This window comes from Genypterus blacodes, unplaced genomic scaffold (assembly GCF_046128005.1).
Source record: "Genypterus blacodes isolate CSIRO-AG114 ecotype Tasmania unplaced genomic scaffold, CSIRO-AGI_Gbla_v1 ptg000128l_1, whole genome shotgun sequence".
NCBI lineage: Eukaryota > Metazoa > Chordata > Actinopteri > Ophidiiformes > Ophidiidae > Genypterus > Genypterus blacodes.
Genome location: NW_027466930.1, coordinates 1,664,693 through 1,686,360, shown reverse-complemented (window position 1 = coordinate 1,686,360; position 21,668 = coordinate 1,664,693). Strand labels below are relative to the sequence as shown.

Below are 21,668 nucleotides of genomic sequence, written 5' to 3'. Positions count from 1 at the left end.
ACACACGGGTACAAATTCACGAGCCCTGATTGTGGTCTCATTTCATTGGGAGGGAATCAAGGAAATGAGACCGAGAGGACGTTCCTACATCTCAATAAATACCTACACCCAACACATTACATTAAGAACATGACATTTACAATATACTGTATCATAATAAAAGATTTGTCTTGAAGGAAGAACATTTTTCATTGGGAATGCTTTTTGTAGATTTTTTGCCACAGGGGTATAATTGTAGTAGTTTTATTTGTCCTTTTTATTATTAGAAATATTATTGTGCTGCTGGTTGGATGGTTAGCTTGGAATGTTGCTTTTACGCCTCTGGTTCGTAGTCCTGGCTCTCCTGGGTTAGAGAAGGAGAGATAACAGAGACAAGCATGTCACGTCTGCACACACACTCGGATTTCAATGTTATCACATAAAATTCAATCGCTTCACAAATGCACATGAGCCATGATAACGGGCTGCAGCTCTGTGCTGAAGGCAATGATGTCACTCTTAAACAGACACGCTCTCCTGCTGTGTCAGTGCCCCTCTCCGCCCTGTAGAGGGCAGCACGTGTCAACGCCAGCCTCAAGGACGCATAGTCTCTGTAAAACCTGCACACACACCTCCTCCACACATGATAAGAAAAAAATGAAACACACTCCTGGGCTGTGCAATGCGCCCAGGCCAGCTGCTGTACTGGCTAAGACATGTGTGATATCAGCTCTGATGGATTTATGTGCCAACAAGGTGAGAACTGCACTGAGACTCCATATTTACAGCAATGCGGGGAGACCCTGACACTACCCACAATGCATAGAGGCAGTGAGCGTCATCACCACACCCATTCAGACTGAGCTGGTGTAGCAAAGGATGGGGGAGGGGAAAAGATGCGGAGGAGAGGAAGAGGGAGATGGAGGAGGACGAGGATGGAAGATGCTCCCGCCTTGCAGGCTTTCACTTTCCATTTGTAACTTAATGCTTCTGATTTTGTCCTTCAACAGAAAATTATTGAACATCATATAGATTCTCAATATTTTGTGCCTGGCAGTAGAAATTTTGATTTAAGATTTAAAGAAATGTGGTTAAATCCTGATCTGTCCCATTCATCATTACGTGTGTTTATCTGAGAGAAGAGGTTTGACGTGGTTTATCTCTCTTGGCCAAATGCCAAAAATAACCATGTGTATCAGACTCTTATCAGTCCTCAACACACACACGCAAGCACACACTCCATTTCAAATGTAGGCAGTGCTATTCTCAGTGTACGCTGTGTGTGTTAACTGCCGGGGTTAAATCCTCTCTATTCACTTACAGAGAGAAAGATGAATCACCTGCATGTGTGGAGTGTTTGCGTGGGACAGTGGGGGGCACTTTGGAAATGTATCACAAATAAAACGTGTAACCCTGCAGGGCCTGAATGGACTCTTATATAAAGCATATAGACGTATTGTAGATGTACGGCTTCATGTGGGCTGCGTACCTGCTGGGTCTCATCATATGTCTCCCCCTCTGGCTCCAGCATTGCTTCTCCCTGGCCCTCCATGGCTTCTTGCCCGTACTCCTCAGGCTGCCAAGAGAGTAGAGAGAGAGAGAGAGGTGAAGGAGAAGACACAGACAAGGTGACAGGTTAATGGAGAAAAACAACAAAAAGCGTCTTAGTGAGGCTCTGAGCCGGCACAGAACATATTTATATAACCCCAAAGGTGCAGGATCATTCAGGGCTGTAACCACAGCAGGTAGAGATGTGTTTCTCTCTTCTAACGCAGAGAGCACCGCGGCGTCGCTCCACCTGACGCAGCCAGCCCTGAAAACAGAGCTAGTGGGTCGCCACGTTTATTTTTAACCAAACACTAATCAAGTCAATTAGGTCAGAAGAAGAACAGAGCATAATCCTGTCTGCTGTATCAAGACGGTGTTAAAGCTGGATGCCCACCGACGTGATTAGAAAGGCTGTTAGTGTAAGAACACACACACATACACACAGACACACGTTAGGGTGTGTGTACATAAAGGAAGTTTATGGTATTATAAGAGAGAAGGATGAGTTCACCGATCACCGACGGCACGCAAAAGCAGCATTTTTCAATATTATGAGCTGTAGTTGTATTTACATCTTTAAACATAATGGAAAATATAGAGCTGTTAAATAGAGTGAATGGCTCTGTGGCAGCAACAATGAAGAGCAGAGCTGCATGTCTGATTACTGTATCAGCAGTTCACTGGTGTTTTGTCAGGGTGTCGACACGACTGGTTTTATCACAGACAGAAGCGTCAGGAGGCCTATTACAGCAGGCTGTTAGAGTTATTAGATTAGTGCGTCAGCGGTCCAACTCTGGAGGACGAAGGCTTAGGAGGAAGACTTCACTGTGAGACTGACAGGAACACAGCCAAGGTCTAGCTGCAAATCAGCTCCATGACAGGGGAACAAAGTCTAAAGCAGCAGGGAAAGTGTAATTCTGAGGTAGTTGTGCTTTCTTGAATATTTAAATGATTCTCTGTTAGATTCAAAGGGACATATTGTGCTTCATGTGACTTTAGATTCATATTACAGATGCAGATTTGATATCCAAAACAAATCAGCTGATAGGACCCAATGTTGTCTCTATGATTTAATATATTGATATATTTTCATTCAGAACAAAACGTTCTAGCACTTATTGAAACAGGAGAACATGATATGCTTTTACTTAAGCTACTTTTACTGCCTGGGATATTGTTAATTAAAGCATTTGGATCCAGGCACTGCTGATACAAAGCAACCTGATCTCCTCATCTCCACCTCTGTCCTCAGAGCTGGAGCTGAGAGTGACCAGAGGGTGTGGCGACCTTGGTTGAGATCTATATGAGGGGGTCAGGGTGCATTAATAGAACGGTGGAGGAGAGCTGATATTCCCACAGAGAGATCCTGTAGGTTTAGGTAGCAGACTGGTTAAACAGGATGTGAACCAAAGACAGGGCTTCATCTGCTGCACTCTGCTGACTGATCGTTCAACCTCAGGGCGCCTATAACCTGATCCAATATTAGATATTATATTGAAACATAAAGTCTCATGATCACACACACACACACACACACACACACACACACACACACACACACACACACACACTGCTGTGTATTAGGACAGACCACGGTCATAAAGCACATACGTTCATGTCAGCAGGGAACTCGTCCTTCTTCACCAGGCCAGTGGCAGCCACGATATTCCCCATGGCTCCATGGGTTTTCTCGGCCACTGCAAGGACAGACACACACACAGACACACACACACAGACGCACAACATTATCTCAAGGGATTTTGATTACAACACACATTAGATTAGATTACATGAACTGTCCTCCTGTTTCTCTGTTTTGTCTAGATCACCCAGTTGGACATGCACCCTCTACACACACACATACACACACACAGAGCAGAGAGAGAGAGAGAGAGAGAGAGAGAGAGAGAGAGAGAAAGAGAGCTCACCTGTGCCAACGCTGTCCTTAGCCTTGCTGCCTGAGTTGAGAAAGAAAGAAGGAAGAAGTCAGAGCAGGTTCAGGTCCTTTTGTCCTTGTGCTGCTCACTTCATTTGACATTTGGAGTTCAGTTGGTTCACAGGCGGTGTAGCTACAGCAGAACTTCACTCTACCTGGCTCCTCTCACATAGCCAGTGTGAAAGCAGAGGTCTGTTCGAGCACGACGCTGAAAGGTCAGCTATCATCTATCCGGCAGTGCCAACATGATGCAGGAGCCCATTAATTCACAGCCACAGCACTGCGGCCTCTTGTCCATGACAGCTCACTAAATGTAATCTGTCATTACCTACTTGACCCACTTTAGACAATGAGCTGATCAAAAGAGAAACTTGACATTCATGCGTGTGGTTGTGCGATCTCAGTAGGCTGCTGTGTAATCTAATGATCTTTGGTTTATCTTCTGTTGATTGTTCTCAGCCCAGAGCTGGAGGAGCAGTAATGGCACTCGGGTTGTGTGGTTCCTTTATAGCAAAGAGTTATTGAACCTTCGGGTTGGTTGAGACCATAAACACCGCATTGTTCAATCCTCTCACCTCTGACAGATCTCATTTATCTGCACTCTACTCCCCACTCTACACTTCGCCCACTGCTGCCCATCACTCAAACCTTGTCATCCTCTCTATTGTGCTGCAGTGGCATCTCTTATTGGTCCCTTAGGACCGTCAGAAAGCAGCTGAGGCAGGACAAAAAGACTGACAACTGTGTCTACAATCACACAAATGAATGTAAACACTAGTAAGAGAGCTAATTGTGTAAATTCTAAAAGTGTAGAATGAAGCTGTCAAACGATGATGTCGTGTGACAACAATCTTTCACTTTTGTAAGGAGGAAATGAGTTCATATTGTATAGAAAAAAGCCTTTGCTCTTTGAATGGGTGCTGACATTGAATGGCATCTTGCACAGGAGGTTTTCTCCTCACTCGGGCCGACTGCTCAGCTCAGCTGGGTGGGCGGTCTGCAGTAGCAGCAGCTGCCTAAAGGTGGGCCATAGGCCTATCAGATCACTCTTGCCCCTCCTCCACGAGGGGAGTTCAAGCGAATCATACGCAGCTTTCTAGGCCACCACCACCACCACGCTCAACAAGCAGGGCACAGAGGCACAGAGATCCACCACAGGCAAAGACAAGACGCAGCAGAACATGAACTGGCTCGCTCACACTGACGCGTTCGCCCTCAGCTGATTGAGTGACAGGGATGTGGTGATAAAAACCCGAGCTAATTCCATCTCCAGAGACATGTGCTCCCAGAATAGCCAGCATCTCTGAAACTGACTGATCACTCAAAACAAAACACGCCAGTACCACATAAATAGTTTGAGGTGGCGACTGTAGACACGGATGACAGCGTAACTACAGCTCTGACACAACAAATTTCTATCATCCCTGCATCTCTCGGGCAGCGCTGTCCATCCACCACACCCACCTGTAATCGCACCCTCACTGCTAGACTACACAGCTAGAGTCACGGCTGGGCTGCATGGGAAATATTAACGCTAGAAATATGGGCAACATGGTCAATATTAGAATATTTCACAGTAAGTTTGATACTAAATCAGACAAATGATCAGCAAATTATTGATTATGGATTTAATTTTATTTATTTTCCTAACAAATACTGATCAATCACCTACCACACATATTTACTCATTCTTTAGCGAAAGTGAAATAGACATAGAAATAAACTTTGCCACTCAAAGATAGAGCAGGATGAGGAGAATGGAATCTGTTTCCATGCTGTCAGCCTGAGCTAAAATGGAAAAATGCAAGTCTGTGGCCTTTCTGTCTCCAGGATAAGACCACAAGCAGAGACCGTTTTATAGTCTGCTGCTGTCCAATAAACAGACGTGTGGTAAGAAGCGCTCCCCCCATCCTGCTGCCCCACCCCCCCTTCTGCCCGCTCGCCCAGGCAAGCCAGGCGAGCGGGCAGGAGAACACTCGCTCATCCAAACCACATCCGTGTTAAATGAAAATAAAACCTCTGACCCAATGGCTTCTCCACAAAACAAGTTATATTAACCATCACATACAGAACAGTGTATTGCTATTTATCATGCATGAGCCTTTCTATGAACAACTAAAATATGGATCATCTGTCAGAATGATTTATTGGCTCATCAGCTCTAATACATTGCTCTGTATTTACCTAAAGAGAGGATTCAGTCCTTCTTTATTAAGCTCTGCACAGTGAAAACTGGGTCACTGCAACTGAACTCGTATGAAACCAGGCGATTGTGACATAATCCAAGTGAGCAACGAGGGGAAAGGATGCGGCCTGCTGGTTTCTTTCACGCACAAAAAGGGGATCAGACGCTGGCCTTTATCTGGGCCGAAGAGGAGAATATAGATCAGTTTCAGGGCTGACGTATACTCACTGCTGCTTTGTCGCCTCCTACATGTAATAGGCACATTTCCAATATCGGTGTGACTGGACTGCATGTGATGGGGCGTGGAAGGAAGCTGCGGCTGAATTCTTTGATCCTCTTACCTACAAACATGACTCCTTCTTTAGTCTTTTCAGCAGCGACAGCGACACCTTCCTTGGTCTTCTCGGCGGCCACGGCCATCCCCTCCTTTGCTTTAGACAACCCCTTCATGAACACGTCCATCTTGGCCCAGCTACTGTGGAGAGATGGATCATAGAGCTGACGGTCACTGCTCTGTGCAGATTGCAGATTGCACTATCTAACACCTATACATTTACACAAATATCAATGGGATCTCAAGCATAAGGCCCCATAGGTTATGAAAATGGAGGCAACGCCCCTTGTGGTCGATCCTTATGGCTGCAGGTCGACCATCAGCTTGTAGTAAACCCCCCCCCCCCCCTCTCCTCCTGTTCACTCATGCGATCACCTCATCCTGGTCAATGCATGAAATATTCAAAGGCGAAAAGATTTCAATGAAATGGTTAATTGTGGTGGAGGCTCTCATTAATTATTGCTCGGCTGTGATGCTTCTCTCAGATAACAGCACCGCGCCTGGGAGCGACTCGGGCTCAGGCCTCCCTCAGCCTCCACAGCTCCGGATCGGAATCATGACATTTAACGCCACAAAAAAAAAAGAGCGCTCGATGGAGCTGCTGGAGGGGGAGGGAGGGAAGGAGGGAGGAAGAGGAGTTCGATCTACACTCTGATATCTAACTATGCATCTCTGTCTGATCGCTGCATAAAGCTGATCGTGATCACTCGGGTTGTAAGATATGGAACCACGGGTTATCTGATTACACACACATGCAGGCACCATTTTGTTGATTTGAGCTGTGATAGATGCTGACAGAAGCCCTGACAGTCTGGCTGATTTTTCCTGAGTCTGATCCATCCAGAGGTCCTGGAACCTGGATGCTGCAGATGGGATTTTTAATGATGAAGCGCACCACATTATGAGACATCACTTCACACGCATGCCTCCATCTCTTGCTGGCTTCCATCGCCTTTGCAATATCACGCAACCGCAATTTGATTCAAAACTATCATTCATGTCACATCTACACCAATATGGGTCGACGGTTTTCCTTTAACGACGCGTAAACGCTCGATCCTCAGCCGCCGATGACCTTTACGCGCTTAAATACGTGAAATTGTAAATTGTAAACGAGCATGGGAATGTTCCTTACCTGTACAAATAGCCTTCGACTCGTCCCCTTCTGCTTCAGCCGCGCAGTCGATTCAGAATTCAGCGTAAGTGAGTGCTATCTTCTCTCTGATCGCTCGGTGGGCCTTCCTCGGGGCTGATCTCCACACACAGGGACGGCCCCCTTCACCGTGCGGCTCAGACTATCACGTACAGCCCCCCCCCCCCTCCCCCCTCTCACCCCCCTCCTCCTCCTCCTCCCTCCGCTCCACCGCTGATCACCCCCAACATGTCAGCTGGTACTCTTGGAGGAAAATGTGGATTTTAAGTGTCACATCACGTCAGTTTGTCTTTAATTTAGGTTATTTTTAGTTTATTGCAGCAGCTGATGTCAGAAATGTGGACACAAACATATAACGAACGGGGGATATTACGTAAAAAGAACATAAAATACAAAGACAAAATCTATTTTTATGATATTATTTCAATGCATCTCTCTGTTAGTACCATTTTCATTCACTCTTTCTTTATCCTGCCCATACAGGATTCATGTGTTCAACCAGATGGGATCCTGCCAGACCCCATTTTGAATTTATCTACGACTGTTGCAGCAGAAATACTATCATTTTCCAGGCTATTATTAACAGGCAGAACCACCATCTTGTAGCCTACATGCAGGAATGGAGGTGTGTTATAATTCACTGCGCTCAGACAAATTAGAAATAGTGACTTTGATGCTGTCATTAGAGATTCTGTTCCATTCCAGCCCCGTGTAATGTTCCAACACTGACATGCTAAGACCTGCATTGACCAAATAAGGGTAATCCGAGGATGATACCATTCTGAGTGAGGGATGGGGGGTTGATGTTGCAGTGAGCCACAAGAGGCCGCGGTGTATTGATTTGAGATGAATTAATTGTTTGTTGCGTTGAGAAAAAACACGCAAAACACAAACGGGCAATTCTGCAACTATCTTTGAATTAAAAACAATTGAGAACTCAAACGTGTTGCGTGTTTATTCTCCCGCAGTCCTCGGATAGACGCCGGGTCGTTCCATTCTGCGTGTGTGAAACGTAACATGCAGTCACGACCATATGGGTTTCTCATGTACAACGACACTGAACGACCAATCAGAGCAGAGGATTCTTCCATGGGAGCGGCGTTCACGTGTATGTCCTCTAGAGGTCACATATGTTTGATTTGTAAATACTTTGTTTCGCCTCAATGCCTCATTCAGGTGATTTACAGTCAGACTGAAGGGTTAACTGCATTTACCCCATCCGCCTCCTTTCCCCTTGCCTGACGTGTGTAAAGTGACGTCATTCCTCTTATAGTGGGCACATGATTACGAGTCCTGTCCCCCTCCTCCCCCTCTCCCGTTTGAGGAAATCCCCTATAGCCCACATCTCCCTGCATTGTCCCGTCCTTCACCCATGTGGTTTCTGCTGGCAGTAGCATGAAGGCAACACGTTAAAGTAAAGCACAGTGAGCCGAGGGCCACATGTGCCATTAGATACTGTACTCACCTTCCTCCTTTCAGTGCATTCTCCTCCTCCTCCGCTTCTTTGGAGGAGTTACTGGAGCGAATCAGCACCACGGACAGAGACTGACTTCAGCACCATGGACAGCAAAGAGCTCCGTGTTCCCTAAGCAGACATCAAAGCTTTTATGGGTTGAATTTGTGGCGGCTCACAAAGTTTTATTGAGCGCAATCAAACTCAGCAGGGATTCATTTTTGTTGTCTAGAAACTTTAAGAGCCTGTGGCCAATCCGTCCCACCGTACGGAGAGTCTATGATTAACCACACACACAACTCCCAGGTGAGTCGTGAATACAAAGATACAAAAGTGGCAGTAATGCAAAAAACCAACAGTTGTGTGTCATGTCCTGCAAATAATGATGTCGGTACATCAGCACAATCTGATCTGCACTGTGCCACTGAGTATTGGGACAGTGCAGTATTAATTGTCCGACTTTCATTGTGTTAAGAAATGGACAATACCTAACACAAACAAACATCGAGACATGGAAAAGTTACATAAGATGAGCCGTCGTTTTCCATCAAGTCAACAGTACAGAGTAGGATTTGTGGCTCCTTACGGCCTCGTTAGTTTAGAATTGTTTAAAAGTGGGAATAGTACTGACAGACCAAAACCCTCAAACGTTTTAATTGTGATTCTCTCAAAACTGTAAAAGAGATGATGTACAATAAACTTTTACACAGCTGGTTAAGTGTTATTTTAAAGATGTTATAAACTCAGGGGTGAGGTCAAGGATCACTTCATTGACTGCTTTTAAGAGCCAGCTGATACTGCCCTCTTGTGGCCATTCAAAACAATGACACACTCACGCCACCTTTGCAGACACTGCACCTTTCAGGATTATTATTAAATGTAAGAACGTAATAATGAGAGCAGGTCCTGGTGTTAACACAATAACAGAGGCTCTCTAACTCTCTCAGCTCGTCCAATTGCTTCCAACAATCTGCAGCCCAAACCTTTTTGACCAATACAAATCACAACATTGATGGTGAGAATGCTTTGTCCACAGTAAACACAGCCTGGACATATCAAACTTTTGAAGATGTCAAAGGGGACAAAGCCTTTGCTGAGCTTTGTGTAGTGTGTAATTAGTGTTGTCACATCATGTAAGGTAGTTGGCGAACCATACTCCTGCTGGGCCCATGTTAGTTACTGGCTGACATTACGCTTCCTAAAATCAATAATCATCTCTTTGGTTTTGTCTGTGAGTTGTTGTTCTTGCAGCACAGTGACAGCTCCCTCGCCTCTCTCCTCTCTCTTGAAGGCTTTCTTGTTGCTGTCACGGATCAAGCCCGTCACCGCTGTGCCATCTGCAAACTTGACAATATGATTATTATGATGTTTAGCATCACAGTCATGAGTAAACTGTAAACTGTAGGGCAAAAGACTTTCCAGAGGCAGAATCCCTGTGAAGAATCTGTGTGGAGGATTGGAGTAGACGGGTGTCATACTCCCAGCTTCTTCATTTACAGTCTACCGTCGCAAAAATCAGACAACCAAGCAGAGGCACAGGCACTTTTATGGTGCAGGAACAATAGGGCTTCAGGTCGTGACTAAATCACAATGGAACCTGATAGGATATCAGAAAAAAACAGCATATAAATGTCTAGACTGACAAGAATTCCATCAGGGCCGGCAGCTTCACCTCTTTTCACCGCTTCACCTGCAGACTAATGTCACAGATTTGGTCTATCACTCCCATCGGTGGGTCACACACTCTACCAGCCTTCATAAAAGCCGTTCAGACCATCAGATAGAGAGATGTGCTGCTCTGGCTCTGAGGCTGAAGTCTGTAATTTCCTGTAAAACAACACAACAGAGATTATTTGTCTGTATTTTCAATGAGTGAGATAAAACATCTTTCACTTTTTTTCATCTGATAAAAATTTCCCAAAAAGCTCAAATCTAAATCATATACAGGTACATCCTCCCTCATATTACTGCTGCTGTCATATATGAGGTTATCACACACACACACACACACACACACACACACACACACAGGTAACACACTGTGATGACACCTAAAGTAAAATAATATCAGCCATAATCACAAACCTTTTGTTTGAACGGTTGAATCCTGATGTCTTCAAAATTAATAAATATAGCAACATTTCAGGATATCAGACTAAATCAAGTCAACAAATTATAGTTGGATCTGAGCCTGATTGCCTCCTGAGGAATGCAGTAATTTATGAAAGGAAGGAGATAAGATCACAGAAAACAATTACCAATCACGTTCCAATTTAGCAAGTCCCGCCTCAAACTTTGACTGACAGCCTCCTTGTTGCTATTGCACATGTGTGACTGTGGAAACTTGCAACGTGCACTTGTTTGTACCTTTTGATGGAGAAGCAGCAGGCGTCTCTTCTGTCTCTGTGAACTTCCAGAGCGCCTGACAGTGATTGATGCTGCTCCACGTTCATGCTGTATCGTCTTTACTGAGTTCAAGACTGATTTATGACCGTCTGAAACAAAACCACAGACGTTTTATCCTGTCTGGATGCATTTTTTGTGCATATTTACTACTATTATTGTGTTATTTTTTGATGAAATGCTACTGTCTATTGATCAAACGCACTTCATTGGCTGCACCTTTACGACACGGTCTCTCCTGAGCCAGATAATGTTTGTTGCGATTGTGTCAGAGAGGTGTTGCTTTAAATCGATGGTAGTTGTTCATAGTGTTTGTAATATTTTGCCCCCTTCATGTGTGTGACTGTGTTGGAAACATTCTCACACAGTCCTGACTGAACTCAGGAATATAGAGTAATGTGTGATGTTTAATTTACAATTTCTACAAACATATATCCTCATGACTTAATGTTATGACTGTCCAGTTGTGGACATATGAAGGAGTAGCAGGCAACACGTGAACTAGAATAATGTGTGCAGCTTCAGAAAACCGCTCCAGGCCCACAATAAAGCCACCATTCGTTATACAGTGAGAAATAATTTGTGAAATAAAACATTCCCCTAGGCTCCATTTGAAAATTGCCAACACAGTCAGATTTCTCACCTTCAGTGGGCAGCGATCATTCCGACCCCAATGAACCGACCCCTTATCTATCACGGCTTCTTTACAACCTCAGCTGCAGCCTGATGCTTTTCCTTTTACACAGCCATTGAGTGCAGCCAGTCAGTCACTGCGGGAAAAGCATTCTATAATTTCAATCAATCTGAGTTATAAAAACTTGACATATGTGGCCAGGCTACAGCTGAAATTTACAGTTGTTTGGATTGCAAGTCATTTTTCAGTGGCGTGCGCATACAAATTGCATCTGCTTTCCCGAGCCCAGGGCAAATAAAACCCAGCCTCTGACAGCTTTCAGATCTGAATTTTACTTCCACTTTGAAGCAATCGCCCACATGAATGATTAGGTGCGTCTACTGCATTAAAATGTGCAAATGGCATGATTTTCTCAAGTCTACCATAGCTTTCAGAAAGGTGAATGTGTGTATGTGTGTGTGTGTGTGGTGTTGGAGCGCTTTTAATCATTGGGATTGTAGAAATGTTTATGAGTGATGACTGGAGCAGCACGTTTCAGCACCACCAGGGGGCAGCAGAGACCATTTGTCCTTTCAAAGGGTGTGATTATTATTCACAGCACTCGCCAGGAAACATATCAACCCTGAGACATGCATGAATCGATTGGGTTTAATGTACATCCACACTTGCACAGAATGAAATATTTACCTGTATGTGACACTTCTCCACAGCACCAGTGTCACTGTATCAGGCTTAGCAGGGTGCTGCTGTCATCACACTGAACACTCTTAGGTCCTGGGCACATTTGCATGTTTATAACATCGCGTTTAACATCCATATGCATACTGAAGATGGATATGGATGAACTCAGGCTACAGATGGGAAGGAGAAATCAAAAGAGCCATCGATTCTTTCACACAAGAGCCTGGTTTCCTTCACACATAGCTTAACAATAACCAAACCTACTGTGACCAGACGACTGGAGAAATGTCTTTTTACGCGCAATCTGTTTTGCTGCTGTAGTTTTTACTGCGAGTCTCTGCTGCATGAAGTTGTAGAGAAAGAAAACTTCTCCTACCATTAAGAACACACCCACACACACTTGATAATGTGTGTTAATTTATGTAACAATGGGTGTTAACATATTTGTTTAAGCAATCTCTTAGCCACTGTTTGCATTGAACATATAGCAGACGTGTATACAGTCTGCTGATGGAACTGTCCTTTGGGTATTATACTAATAATAATAGATGTAGTAAAAATTAAAGGCATTATGCAAATTGTACACACAAAGTGCTTAAAGCTATTCTCCATCTTCTTTATGCATGCAGGCTTAATTCAATGAGCGTGTGTGAGAGCACTTTCACCAATGACTGAACTCAATACGGCAAGCCAATGTAAGCCAAGCTGTACAGATGAACAATGTGATATACTGGAAGCAATATTGCAATTATGTCATACCAATTTGTTAAACTGTCTGGAGGCTTACCACATGAGCACAACGATAACTTAGAATGCTTGTGTGTGTGCGTGTAAGTTGTGTGTGTGTACAAATGTGCTCCTTACAGCAAAGGTTGCCCATCTTTCTTTTTTTCCTGTCACATTTTGGCACTTATATAAACTCATTCCAGCTGGCTGCCTGCCTACACAATTGCCTGCTATTAATGTTGATGCATAATTGCATTACATAATGTGTTGTGCTGTCTTTTAGAGAAGTCAACCAGCTGTGGCTACTGGCTGTCTCTGTGGATGTGTGTGTGTGTGTGTGTGTGTGTGTGCAGAGTTAAGCACTCTTCGCCGGTACACTAGCAGACAACACCACGTCATAAGTGGGACGTGTCACAGGTCAAAGCCGGTTTTAAACGCTTTGAATGGAGCTTTTGTGTTCAGCACTTTGATGTATTTTGTCAATGAATAAAATGGTAAGGTTTTTATATTCGGGGAGATTTGATATATTTATATTCATTTATCAGAGTGCTGCAAATTTAAACGCAGCAGTCATACAATGTCATCGACGGCGGGGAGAGAAATCAATCTTTGTTACAGAAAGGACGAAGGAGAAGTGGAGCTTTTTTGCCGTGACCGCCTCCGTCTGTTGCTTCCCCACCAGATGGTAGTGCAGCATCGCAGAGGAGCGTCTCTCAGCACAGAGGCAAAATGGTGCAGGAGACCAGCCGGCAGGAAAATGAACGCTGCAGATTGTGAGGTAGGAAGCGTAATGGGATAATAGGGTAATATCTTACCTACACCATCATCGTGCACGGCAGAACATTGAAAAAAAGATGACAGATTCAGAAATGACAGCAGTATATCTCTCACCCATCTCCCATACGGTGGACCCAGAGGGACGATTAAAAGTGGAGCACATTGATAGCTGGGGTGCAGTGGATGTGTGTAGGAACGGCTGCAGTTGTGAATCCAGTCACTTAGGGAAATGAATCCAGGATGGAGTGCACAATCATAATTTTCAAAACTACAGACTGAATATTGGATATGGCAGCGGCCCAGGCTCCACGTTTGGTTTACAAAAGCAAACGGTAAATATGTCTGAACAAGCTGCATCAAAAGTGAATTTGTTGCCTCAGCTGCAAAGAGGACAGTTGGATGGAGGATTTGTGAGATTCACGTCATCAAACATTCCTTTGTTGTCCCTTTTTTCCTGCCGTGACATTATCGGTATTCTCCTCCTAAAGCCCCTCTCTTCCTCCTGAACCAGGCTGGAAACACGTCGCCTTTCCAGATTTCTCTTTCTAAGGTTGGCCACACAGTAAGAGCACATCGAAGGAAGATTTAAACAGGCCGACTCATCCAAATTTCCTATTTCTGCTGCACCTAAACACAAAGTCGAGTATTGTTTCAGCTCCGTATCTATCGTGGGCCATTTGGGAAATATCCGGGCTGTCTTTTGGCTATATATTGCGCCGCCACAGATACGATTCACACTCTCAGAAGTGCTTGAAGGAGGAGAGGAGAGGGAAGTTTTGTCTCACAGTCGCAAAGGCACCAAATAGGCTGCAAACAGCAACAGTCCATACATAATAATGCCTCATTTTCTCTGCTTGCCAAGATGGAAGTGGGAGGCAGGATGTCAGGAGTTGGTCAGAAAGTTTGCGGCAAAGTGATCGAGTAAGAGACGAGGGACGGCGTTTAAGGTGGAACTTAAAGCTTTTTTCTCTTAAACTTGTTCCAGCAAAATATATCAGGGTAGGAAACGTCAGCTGGAACGTCTGAAGTTGAAGTGTAGATCCTTTGAAGTGGAGCGAAACGGCTCTAATCAGATGCGAGCTACGCACTTCTGAGATACCCAGCATATTAAAAAAAAAGGCTCTGATTGGGAAAACTGGTGTGAGCTAATGAGTTTGCACTTCTATCTTCTTCAATTTGTACAGGCTTTTGTGCCAAGGCCTTTGAGGCTTTTCTCTGCCAAGTCTAGTAATAGTGTTCTCATTGTTCGCCTGAGATTCAGACTCTTTGACTGGGAACTTGGGGAATCCATCTCTGAAATTTTTCACATGGGAAAGACGAGGAAGCCGGGGAAATTGCTGTGAATCAGGGATATTGCCGCAGTGAAATTTAGATGACAATGACGGAGGAGGGGAAAAAAAGAAGGATCTGGCCTTAAAGGGCTCCAAAGGGTGAATATCTCAGCACTCTGAGCTGCAATGCGGCGGAACAACTCATAAGTAATTCTTGCTAAAGACTTATGAAGCCATATTGCTCATTCCCTCTACGGCCTGTCGACTTCAGGAACTGGATTTATGGAAGCGTTTTGGCAATAACCATCTGTAACTATTACCCATTGACTCCTCAAATAATGTGTGGATTGAGTTTCCACTTCCTGTCCCCGTTGCTGCTGTACCCTATAGAAGTGGGGTTATTTAAGGCTGTTTGTCTGATTGTCATCTCTTCCTGTCTCTTTGTTTTGCCGCCGCTTTAACAAACTATCTAACTGATCTCCGTCTTACATCAGAGAAAAGGTTTTGCTCTTGGGGAGCAGTGCAAATTATTGGCCGGGCAATGACCACAGTGCTTATTTGAGCTTAAGATGCAGGCTGTCAAGATTTGCTAGAAGCAAATCTAGAGGCTGGTTGAGTCTTCAGGCTTGTCCAATTCTATCCATTCAACCATTAATGCCCCAGAGTCGACCGGAGGAAACATTACAGCCCTCAGATGAAGTTTGAGGCGGTGAGAGTAAGAATCCTTCGCTTCCTACGCCCGGCTCGGGTGAAAACTCAGTGATTCTTGCACATGACATCATCGCACACGCTCCATCGCCTCCTTGCTATTTTCAAATTGCCGTACAGTCAGCCATTCAGTTTACAACGAGAGCTGCTTTTGATCTAATATTCAGCTGTTTGGGGAGTTTGGGGGAGTAAACAGAGAGGATTCAGCGCTGAACAACATGTGAAGCAAAATGTGCATAAGTAATGTGTGTAATAACCTACAAATACTCAAAGGGTCAAACTGAAGAGACGGAACAGGAAGGATTTAATGAGACACTGAGATTAAAGAAGAAAAACAGGTTCCTGCAGTATAAAGGTAGGAATTCCTCTGCTGTACAATATAAACACGCCCCCTTCCTCTGTCTAATTCACACACACACACACACACACACACATATAGTAATTCTATGGGACTCAAGGTTGTCGTGCTTATTGAATGTATCAACTTAACCGCTCATGTCATTGATCAAAAAGCCCATTCCAGTTCTATTATTGTGTTAGAGGGTAAAACAATTGCCAAATGACTTTGTAAGGTGCACTCACTTGGTAAACAGATCTGAGATCCATTAAAGGCTCGGAGATTATCAAGCCTCAGTCCAACAATTTGTGCAGATTGCTCCACACACCTTGCTGCTACCTGACCTTCCTCGTCCAGTTGAAAGTCAATGGGAAACGTGGCAAGGAGCCTGTCGATGGCTCCCGCTGCACTTTAATTACACCGCGCCGCCATTCCTCTGTCTCCTGGCCTGCGTCTCATGCGTACCTATCAATACCTCCCACCGCTTATATAGTCCAGATGTGCTTCAAGCTTAATGGCGCCACAATACCGTCGGCCACACTTAATCAGGCTATCTTTGCTCCATCATGGCTACGGCGCAGCATGAACTCAATCTCATCAATATTAATGTCAGGAGTTTTTGCGCCAGACTCTTCTTTGTGGTTTACTGTGGCCGCCTCCCTCTGACCTCTGAGTGAGGAACGTGGATGTTTTCCATGTGCTTAATCATAATGCACAGTGCCTACTGCATTGATAGGTTAATGTACCCTGGAGGATCAATGCAGTCTCGAGGACGTCTAGTACAACAGACATTTAGAGGTTCGGGAAAAAGCTTTACAATGACTGCAGTCTGTCTACGTTAGGATCTCCATCCAGCTTAATTAAATGAGGTTATGTGGGGTCTGGTGACTGCTGCGATGTCTTATAAGAGATAATTGGCTAAAGCCTCCGTTCTAAAGAATGCAAATTGAACTAAGCGCTCATTAGCAGCACATAAACAATATGTTCTACTGATTTTTCGAGAAGCAGTAAAGATCATGGCGTGTTCTGCGTTTTCTGAGGAATCGCTGCTATAATGAATGTTTGCAACCTGTGAGGTGCCAAATCTGAAACTCAAAGCAGCCTTGATGTGGTTGCTGTTCTACTTATATGATGCTGGAGGATATTTGAAAGTAGCTGAGCACAATGCCTGACAATAACACCGACTGGCCAGGGATCAGCAGTCAAAGTATTCCTTTGGTGCTAATCTGCATAGAACTTTATGCAAATGCGTGGAAAAAAGCAGGAGCGTTCAGCCTCGCATGGAAAACTCTACAGAGCTGGGGAAAAACAACTCGGAGACAATTTTGATCCCCCAGCATCGAGATAATGTTTCCAATCTGCTGCTGGTACGGAGGATACATGCAGGACAAACATGTGAAAGGGATTCTTGATGCTTCTTCTTTTGTAGAATGGCACCTTGGTTACCGTCACGCCTCTGAAGCAGAAAGTAAAGTAAAGGCCGCTGCATGCTCAGAAAAACATTTGCTTCCAATGAATAAATAATGAAAAGGAAAGAGGTGCTGGCATTAATTTGCCAAACATAAAATGCAGAAACATTCTGACTTCTAAGCCCAGTTTGTGGGGAATAATTATCCCACGGCGCGGAGTTCCAGTCTGCAGCCAAACATGGCAGCACAGCGCCGAGGAAACTTTAGAAACGCAGACGTAAGCTTTCATTTTAAAAGGAGGCGTCCTCAGTACTTGTTGCCTGGAATGTGTCTGGGCACGGCTTTGGTGAAATGTGTGCAGTTTTTCCTGAAAATGAAACTCTTGTAAGTCTCTGAAACTTTGACACTTTAACCGTTGAGTAACTCTCTAGCATAACAGCTTGGGAGATAACGCCGTGCTTACTGCAGAGACGGGGCCTTGTTCTGCAAATCACATCGGACTTAGGACTTAAGTGCTTCCATAATCTTAGTTCATGAGTCTGTATATGTGTTCTGACTGTACTACACATCTGCTCATACATATTATTCTAACACTGCTGATGGAGACAGGACTCTCCTCTCACACACGCTGAAGTCTCCTGAGTATCTTACGGACCAACTGGCTCTTTTGTGTCTCAGACTTTGGCAGGCACAGCGGAACTTCACGCTCCAACAACTGTAAAGCTGCCGCCGCCGCTGCCGCCGTGTCTTTCTAGGGAGGAAAACCTGAACGCAAACCCAACGGGTGCCAGCGCCGGTTGCCACACGGTCATTTATCTGTAGAGGACAAGCCCTACTGTAAATATGATTACGATGATGTTGAATTGGATCTCGCACTAGGAGCTGTGCGGAGGAATAATTAATAAGTCGCTCTTGGCTTGGTCGCTCGGTAGCCCGGCAACCCCCTGTGGTGCTAAGGCAGGCGTGCTCTCAGCAGGCCTGAGGTCACAACCACTTCATTTACCTCCCTTACTGCATTATCTTAATCTCAACAAGGAGCCATTACACAGCAGCTTCCTTCTCTGCACTTTGTTTCCCTGCAATGACTGGAAAATGAAAAGTCAACATTTAACATCCGCTATTCTGGGCAGGGATTTGAGCGAGCAAACTAAGAGCACTTGTGGAGAGTAATTTGTGACTGAGACATATGACATCACTTAATGGTAAGAAGAAGAAGAAAAAAAAAAGAGACGGAAAAACTTAATTGGCGCCTCCAGAGAGCACAGGCGGCTCCAAGATCTGAAGGAGAACGCAGCCAAAATCTCAGCCAATGTTTTATCTCTCACATTAAGTTGTAACCCGGGCGCTCTTCATTTTGGGACAATATGGCAAATATGGCAGGTGGCGATTAATAAATCTGAAACCACGGCTTTAAGCTCAAATATGTCACGTGTTTAATTAACCACCCTGCTCTCCAGCTGCTCCTGCTCCTCCCTCTGCTGGACCGGCCTCTTACGAGGATCGGAGCTCCATCATCGCCGCCCTTACGCGTTTCACACCAAGAAGGCTGAAACACGAAAGGAAGAAAGCATTCACGGAATTTCTCCTCGCTCATTTTCCTCCCCTGCTATTTGTAAAAGGGATGAAATGATACGCTTGGTAATAACCTTTCACACAGGGATATGGAGTGGAAGCTTTTGAAATATGAGCTATACTGGTCTGGTAGGAGTCCAAAGTCCTTAATTGGCATGTGATGGCCTGTCATGAGTCATCACAGCAGGACGCTGGATGTTTCTCACCGTGTGCAAACACACGCCGCCAACAGATGGCAACATTGTTCCTCCTCCGGCAGACGAACAGGTTACTTGGCCGTCTGCCAGCGAGGTACGGGCGCATCGACAAACCCTCCAAAATAAAAACAGCCATCAAATACAAGTGTGGGCGATGACGATATGACTAATTGTTGCCATGGCGATGTGGTCTTTGAGATATCGTCTGACGGCACGGAGAGAGGAGACTACCAAAGAGAGGGAGGGAGGGAGCGGGGAGCCGAGGAGAGAAAATAAGAAAGGAGGGAGAGGAAGAGAAAGAGAATTGACGTTTCATGTGAAAAGGGAAAGGAGAGGAGTGACCCTCCATCACAGGTCCAAAGTGACGTCCTTCACTCCATTCAGAGCTGTAAACACCTTTTGATTCCTTTATTCAGCGACCGGTCCTCATCCTGTGAGAGGACCCTCACAAGGAAAAGTTCAAATTCTACAATTACAAACGCGGTGAGAGGGATTTGAACCTAACTGCGGTAACCATCACCAAGGTTACCGTTAGTGAGAGGCTTTCTGGTTTGTCACTCTGCGTCCCACGGGGCTCTTTGCATATCGACGCTGTCACAAATTGTTCACATGAAAGCGACAAAGGTGCTGTGAGACACCTGTTACTGTGTGAAAATGTGGGGCCTATCCCCGATGATTACGCTGCCGGACACGATGGCTTCTCACACGACTCTTCTAAGAGTCAGAGATGACACGCTCGGCTCTCTCCGCCCCGTGGAAATGGATTCTACCTGCCGTGAGCCCGGGTTTGAAGATGTATTTATCTTTTCAATCACTTCCACAATCCTTTCATCAGGCTTTCGTCTGTGATCACGGCGGCACAGCTGGCGTGTTTGTGTGTGTGTGTCGTATGCCCGGGCAGCGTTACCCCACAGTGAGTGAACCGAGCCTGTGTGTGTGTGTGTGTGTGTGTGTGTGTGTGTGTGTGTGTGTGTGTGTGTCGGCTGTGCTTTTGCTGTGCCGCGGCATAGATGATTGGCCACAGACTGTTGTATCAGCCCTGGTGTTTGTTTAACAGGACAATGCAGCGTCTGAACACAGTATACTTGTAGACGCCAGCGAGCAAGGGAGCGAGGGAGGAAGGGAGGGAAGGAGGGAGGGAGGGAAAGAGAGCCAGCGTGAATAGAAAGGGGGCTCTTCATTTCCCAGCGTAAGATCGGCCTGCCTGCTTTGTTAGAAATCACAGACTAATCCTGTTTTCCCCACGGTCAAGGTCAGCTCTTTAATAAGGCAGATATAAATCACCTCTGGGTTTTTATATTTCCCCTCGGCGCTATCTGAGACTCTGCAGTGCTGTTGTGTTACGTATTATCACATGGGAACTGCCGGTAGCGGTGTGGCAAAGTGTGCCGAGCCGCCGTGTGTCACAGCCCCTGCGTGTCATATGACAACCTTCTACCTGGCAATGCTTTCCACTGGGGCTGAGTGATAAGAGGGGAGCTGCAGATAAGATGTCTCCCGTTCTGGATGTGCCAGGGGCCTCGTACCATTTACAAGGGAGGAGCCCATCATTTTTTAAAAGGCGCTCAGGCTGTTAGAGTCTCACGGCACCAAGATCTGCTTTTTTTCCTCATGCCACAGACCAAAATGTCATCAAACACACAGAATCTAGTCGTGCTGCCTCTTGACATTTTTTGTAACCGGTGACTGGTAAATATCAGCAACAACTGCACATGACTAATTTTTCGTTTGGCACCTCACACACACACACACACACACGGCTGAGAGCCTGGTTGACGCAGAGATGTGGATTTTGTCTCCTCTCCCACACAGGCGGCTGGTAAATGACAGTGAAGTGACGAGTCTTGACGATTCTGACATGATACACTCTCTCGTCTCTCAGACAGCGGGATTCAGTCGGTTAACGCTCGTCACCGCGCTCCACATACTCATTCGTCACTGCGATGATACAACAGAACCGATACCTCCGTTCCCTCCCTGCTCTCCTGGATGGGAAAACAAAAAAACGGATAAACACACACCCTCCTGCCAAATGTGTGTGTTCTGTGACGGCATAAGTGAATCTCATTTTGTGCAATATTTTTATCTGAAGGCACTTGTTGCAAATGTTTCCCCGCCTGAGTGTGTGTTTGTCATGTAACGCACCCCGGGTGTCCTCGCTGCTCTGGATGTGTTCCTATGTTTACAGGACAATTTGTTTCCACCAGAACCTCTCAGCAGGAGTGTGTTAGATTAGTTCTGTCCTGCAGGCCTGCATGTGCATGTGTCTCACACTGTTTGTCCAAGCCCATGTGTGTGTGTGTGTGCGTGCTTGTGTGCTTTACGTAAACTAGGCAGTTGCGAGATAACTCTGCGCAACAGCAAT

At 45.3% G+C, this 21,668-nt stretch overlaps 2 protein-coding genes across 2 annotated transcripts in view; both read right to left on the bottom strand.

Annotated features, from left to right (window-relative positions):
* fnta (farnesyltransferase, CAAX box, subunit alpha) overlaps nucleotides 1-21,668 on the bottom strand; it is a 144,039-nt gene that overhangs the window by 45,311 nt on the left and 77,060 nt on the right. The window lies entirely within an intron of this gene.
* Nucleotides 152-7,236, bottom strand: sncb (synuclein, beta). The gene is made up of 6 exons (XM_076162852.1): nucleotides 7,118-7,236; nucleotides 5,990-6,123; nucleotides 3,456-3,485; nucleotides 3,139-3,224; nucleotides 1,469-1,555; nucleotides 152-343 (listed from the first exon to the last, which is right to left on the bottom strand). Exons 2-6 carry the CDS (start codon nucleotides 6,108-6,110, stop codon nucleotides 314-316), a joined length of 354 nt encoding a protein of 117 aa, XP_076018967.1. The 5' UTR covers nucleotides 6,111-6,123; nucleotides 7,118-7,236; the 3' UTR covers nucleotides 152-313.

Coding starts and splice junctions, on each gene's coding strand:
- sncb (XM_076162852.1), bottom strand. CDS start 6,110: ATGGACGTGTTCATGAAGGGGTTGTCTAAAGCAAAGGAGGGGATGGCC. Junction 3,225..3,455: donor TAAGGACAGCGTTGGCACAG/GTGAGCTCTCTT, acceptor CTGTCCTTGCAG/TGGCCGAGAAAACCCATGGA. Junction 344..1,468: donor CATATGATGAGACCCAGCAG/GTACGCAGCCCA, acceptor TCTCTAACCCAG/GAGAGCCAGGACTACGAACC.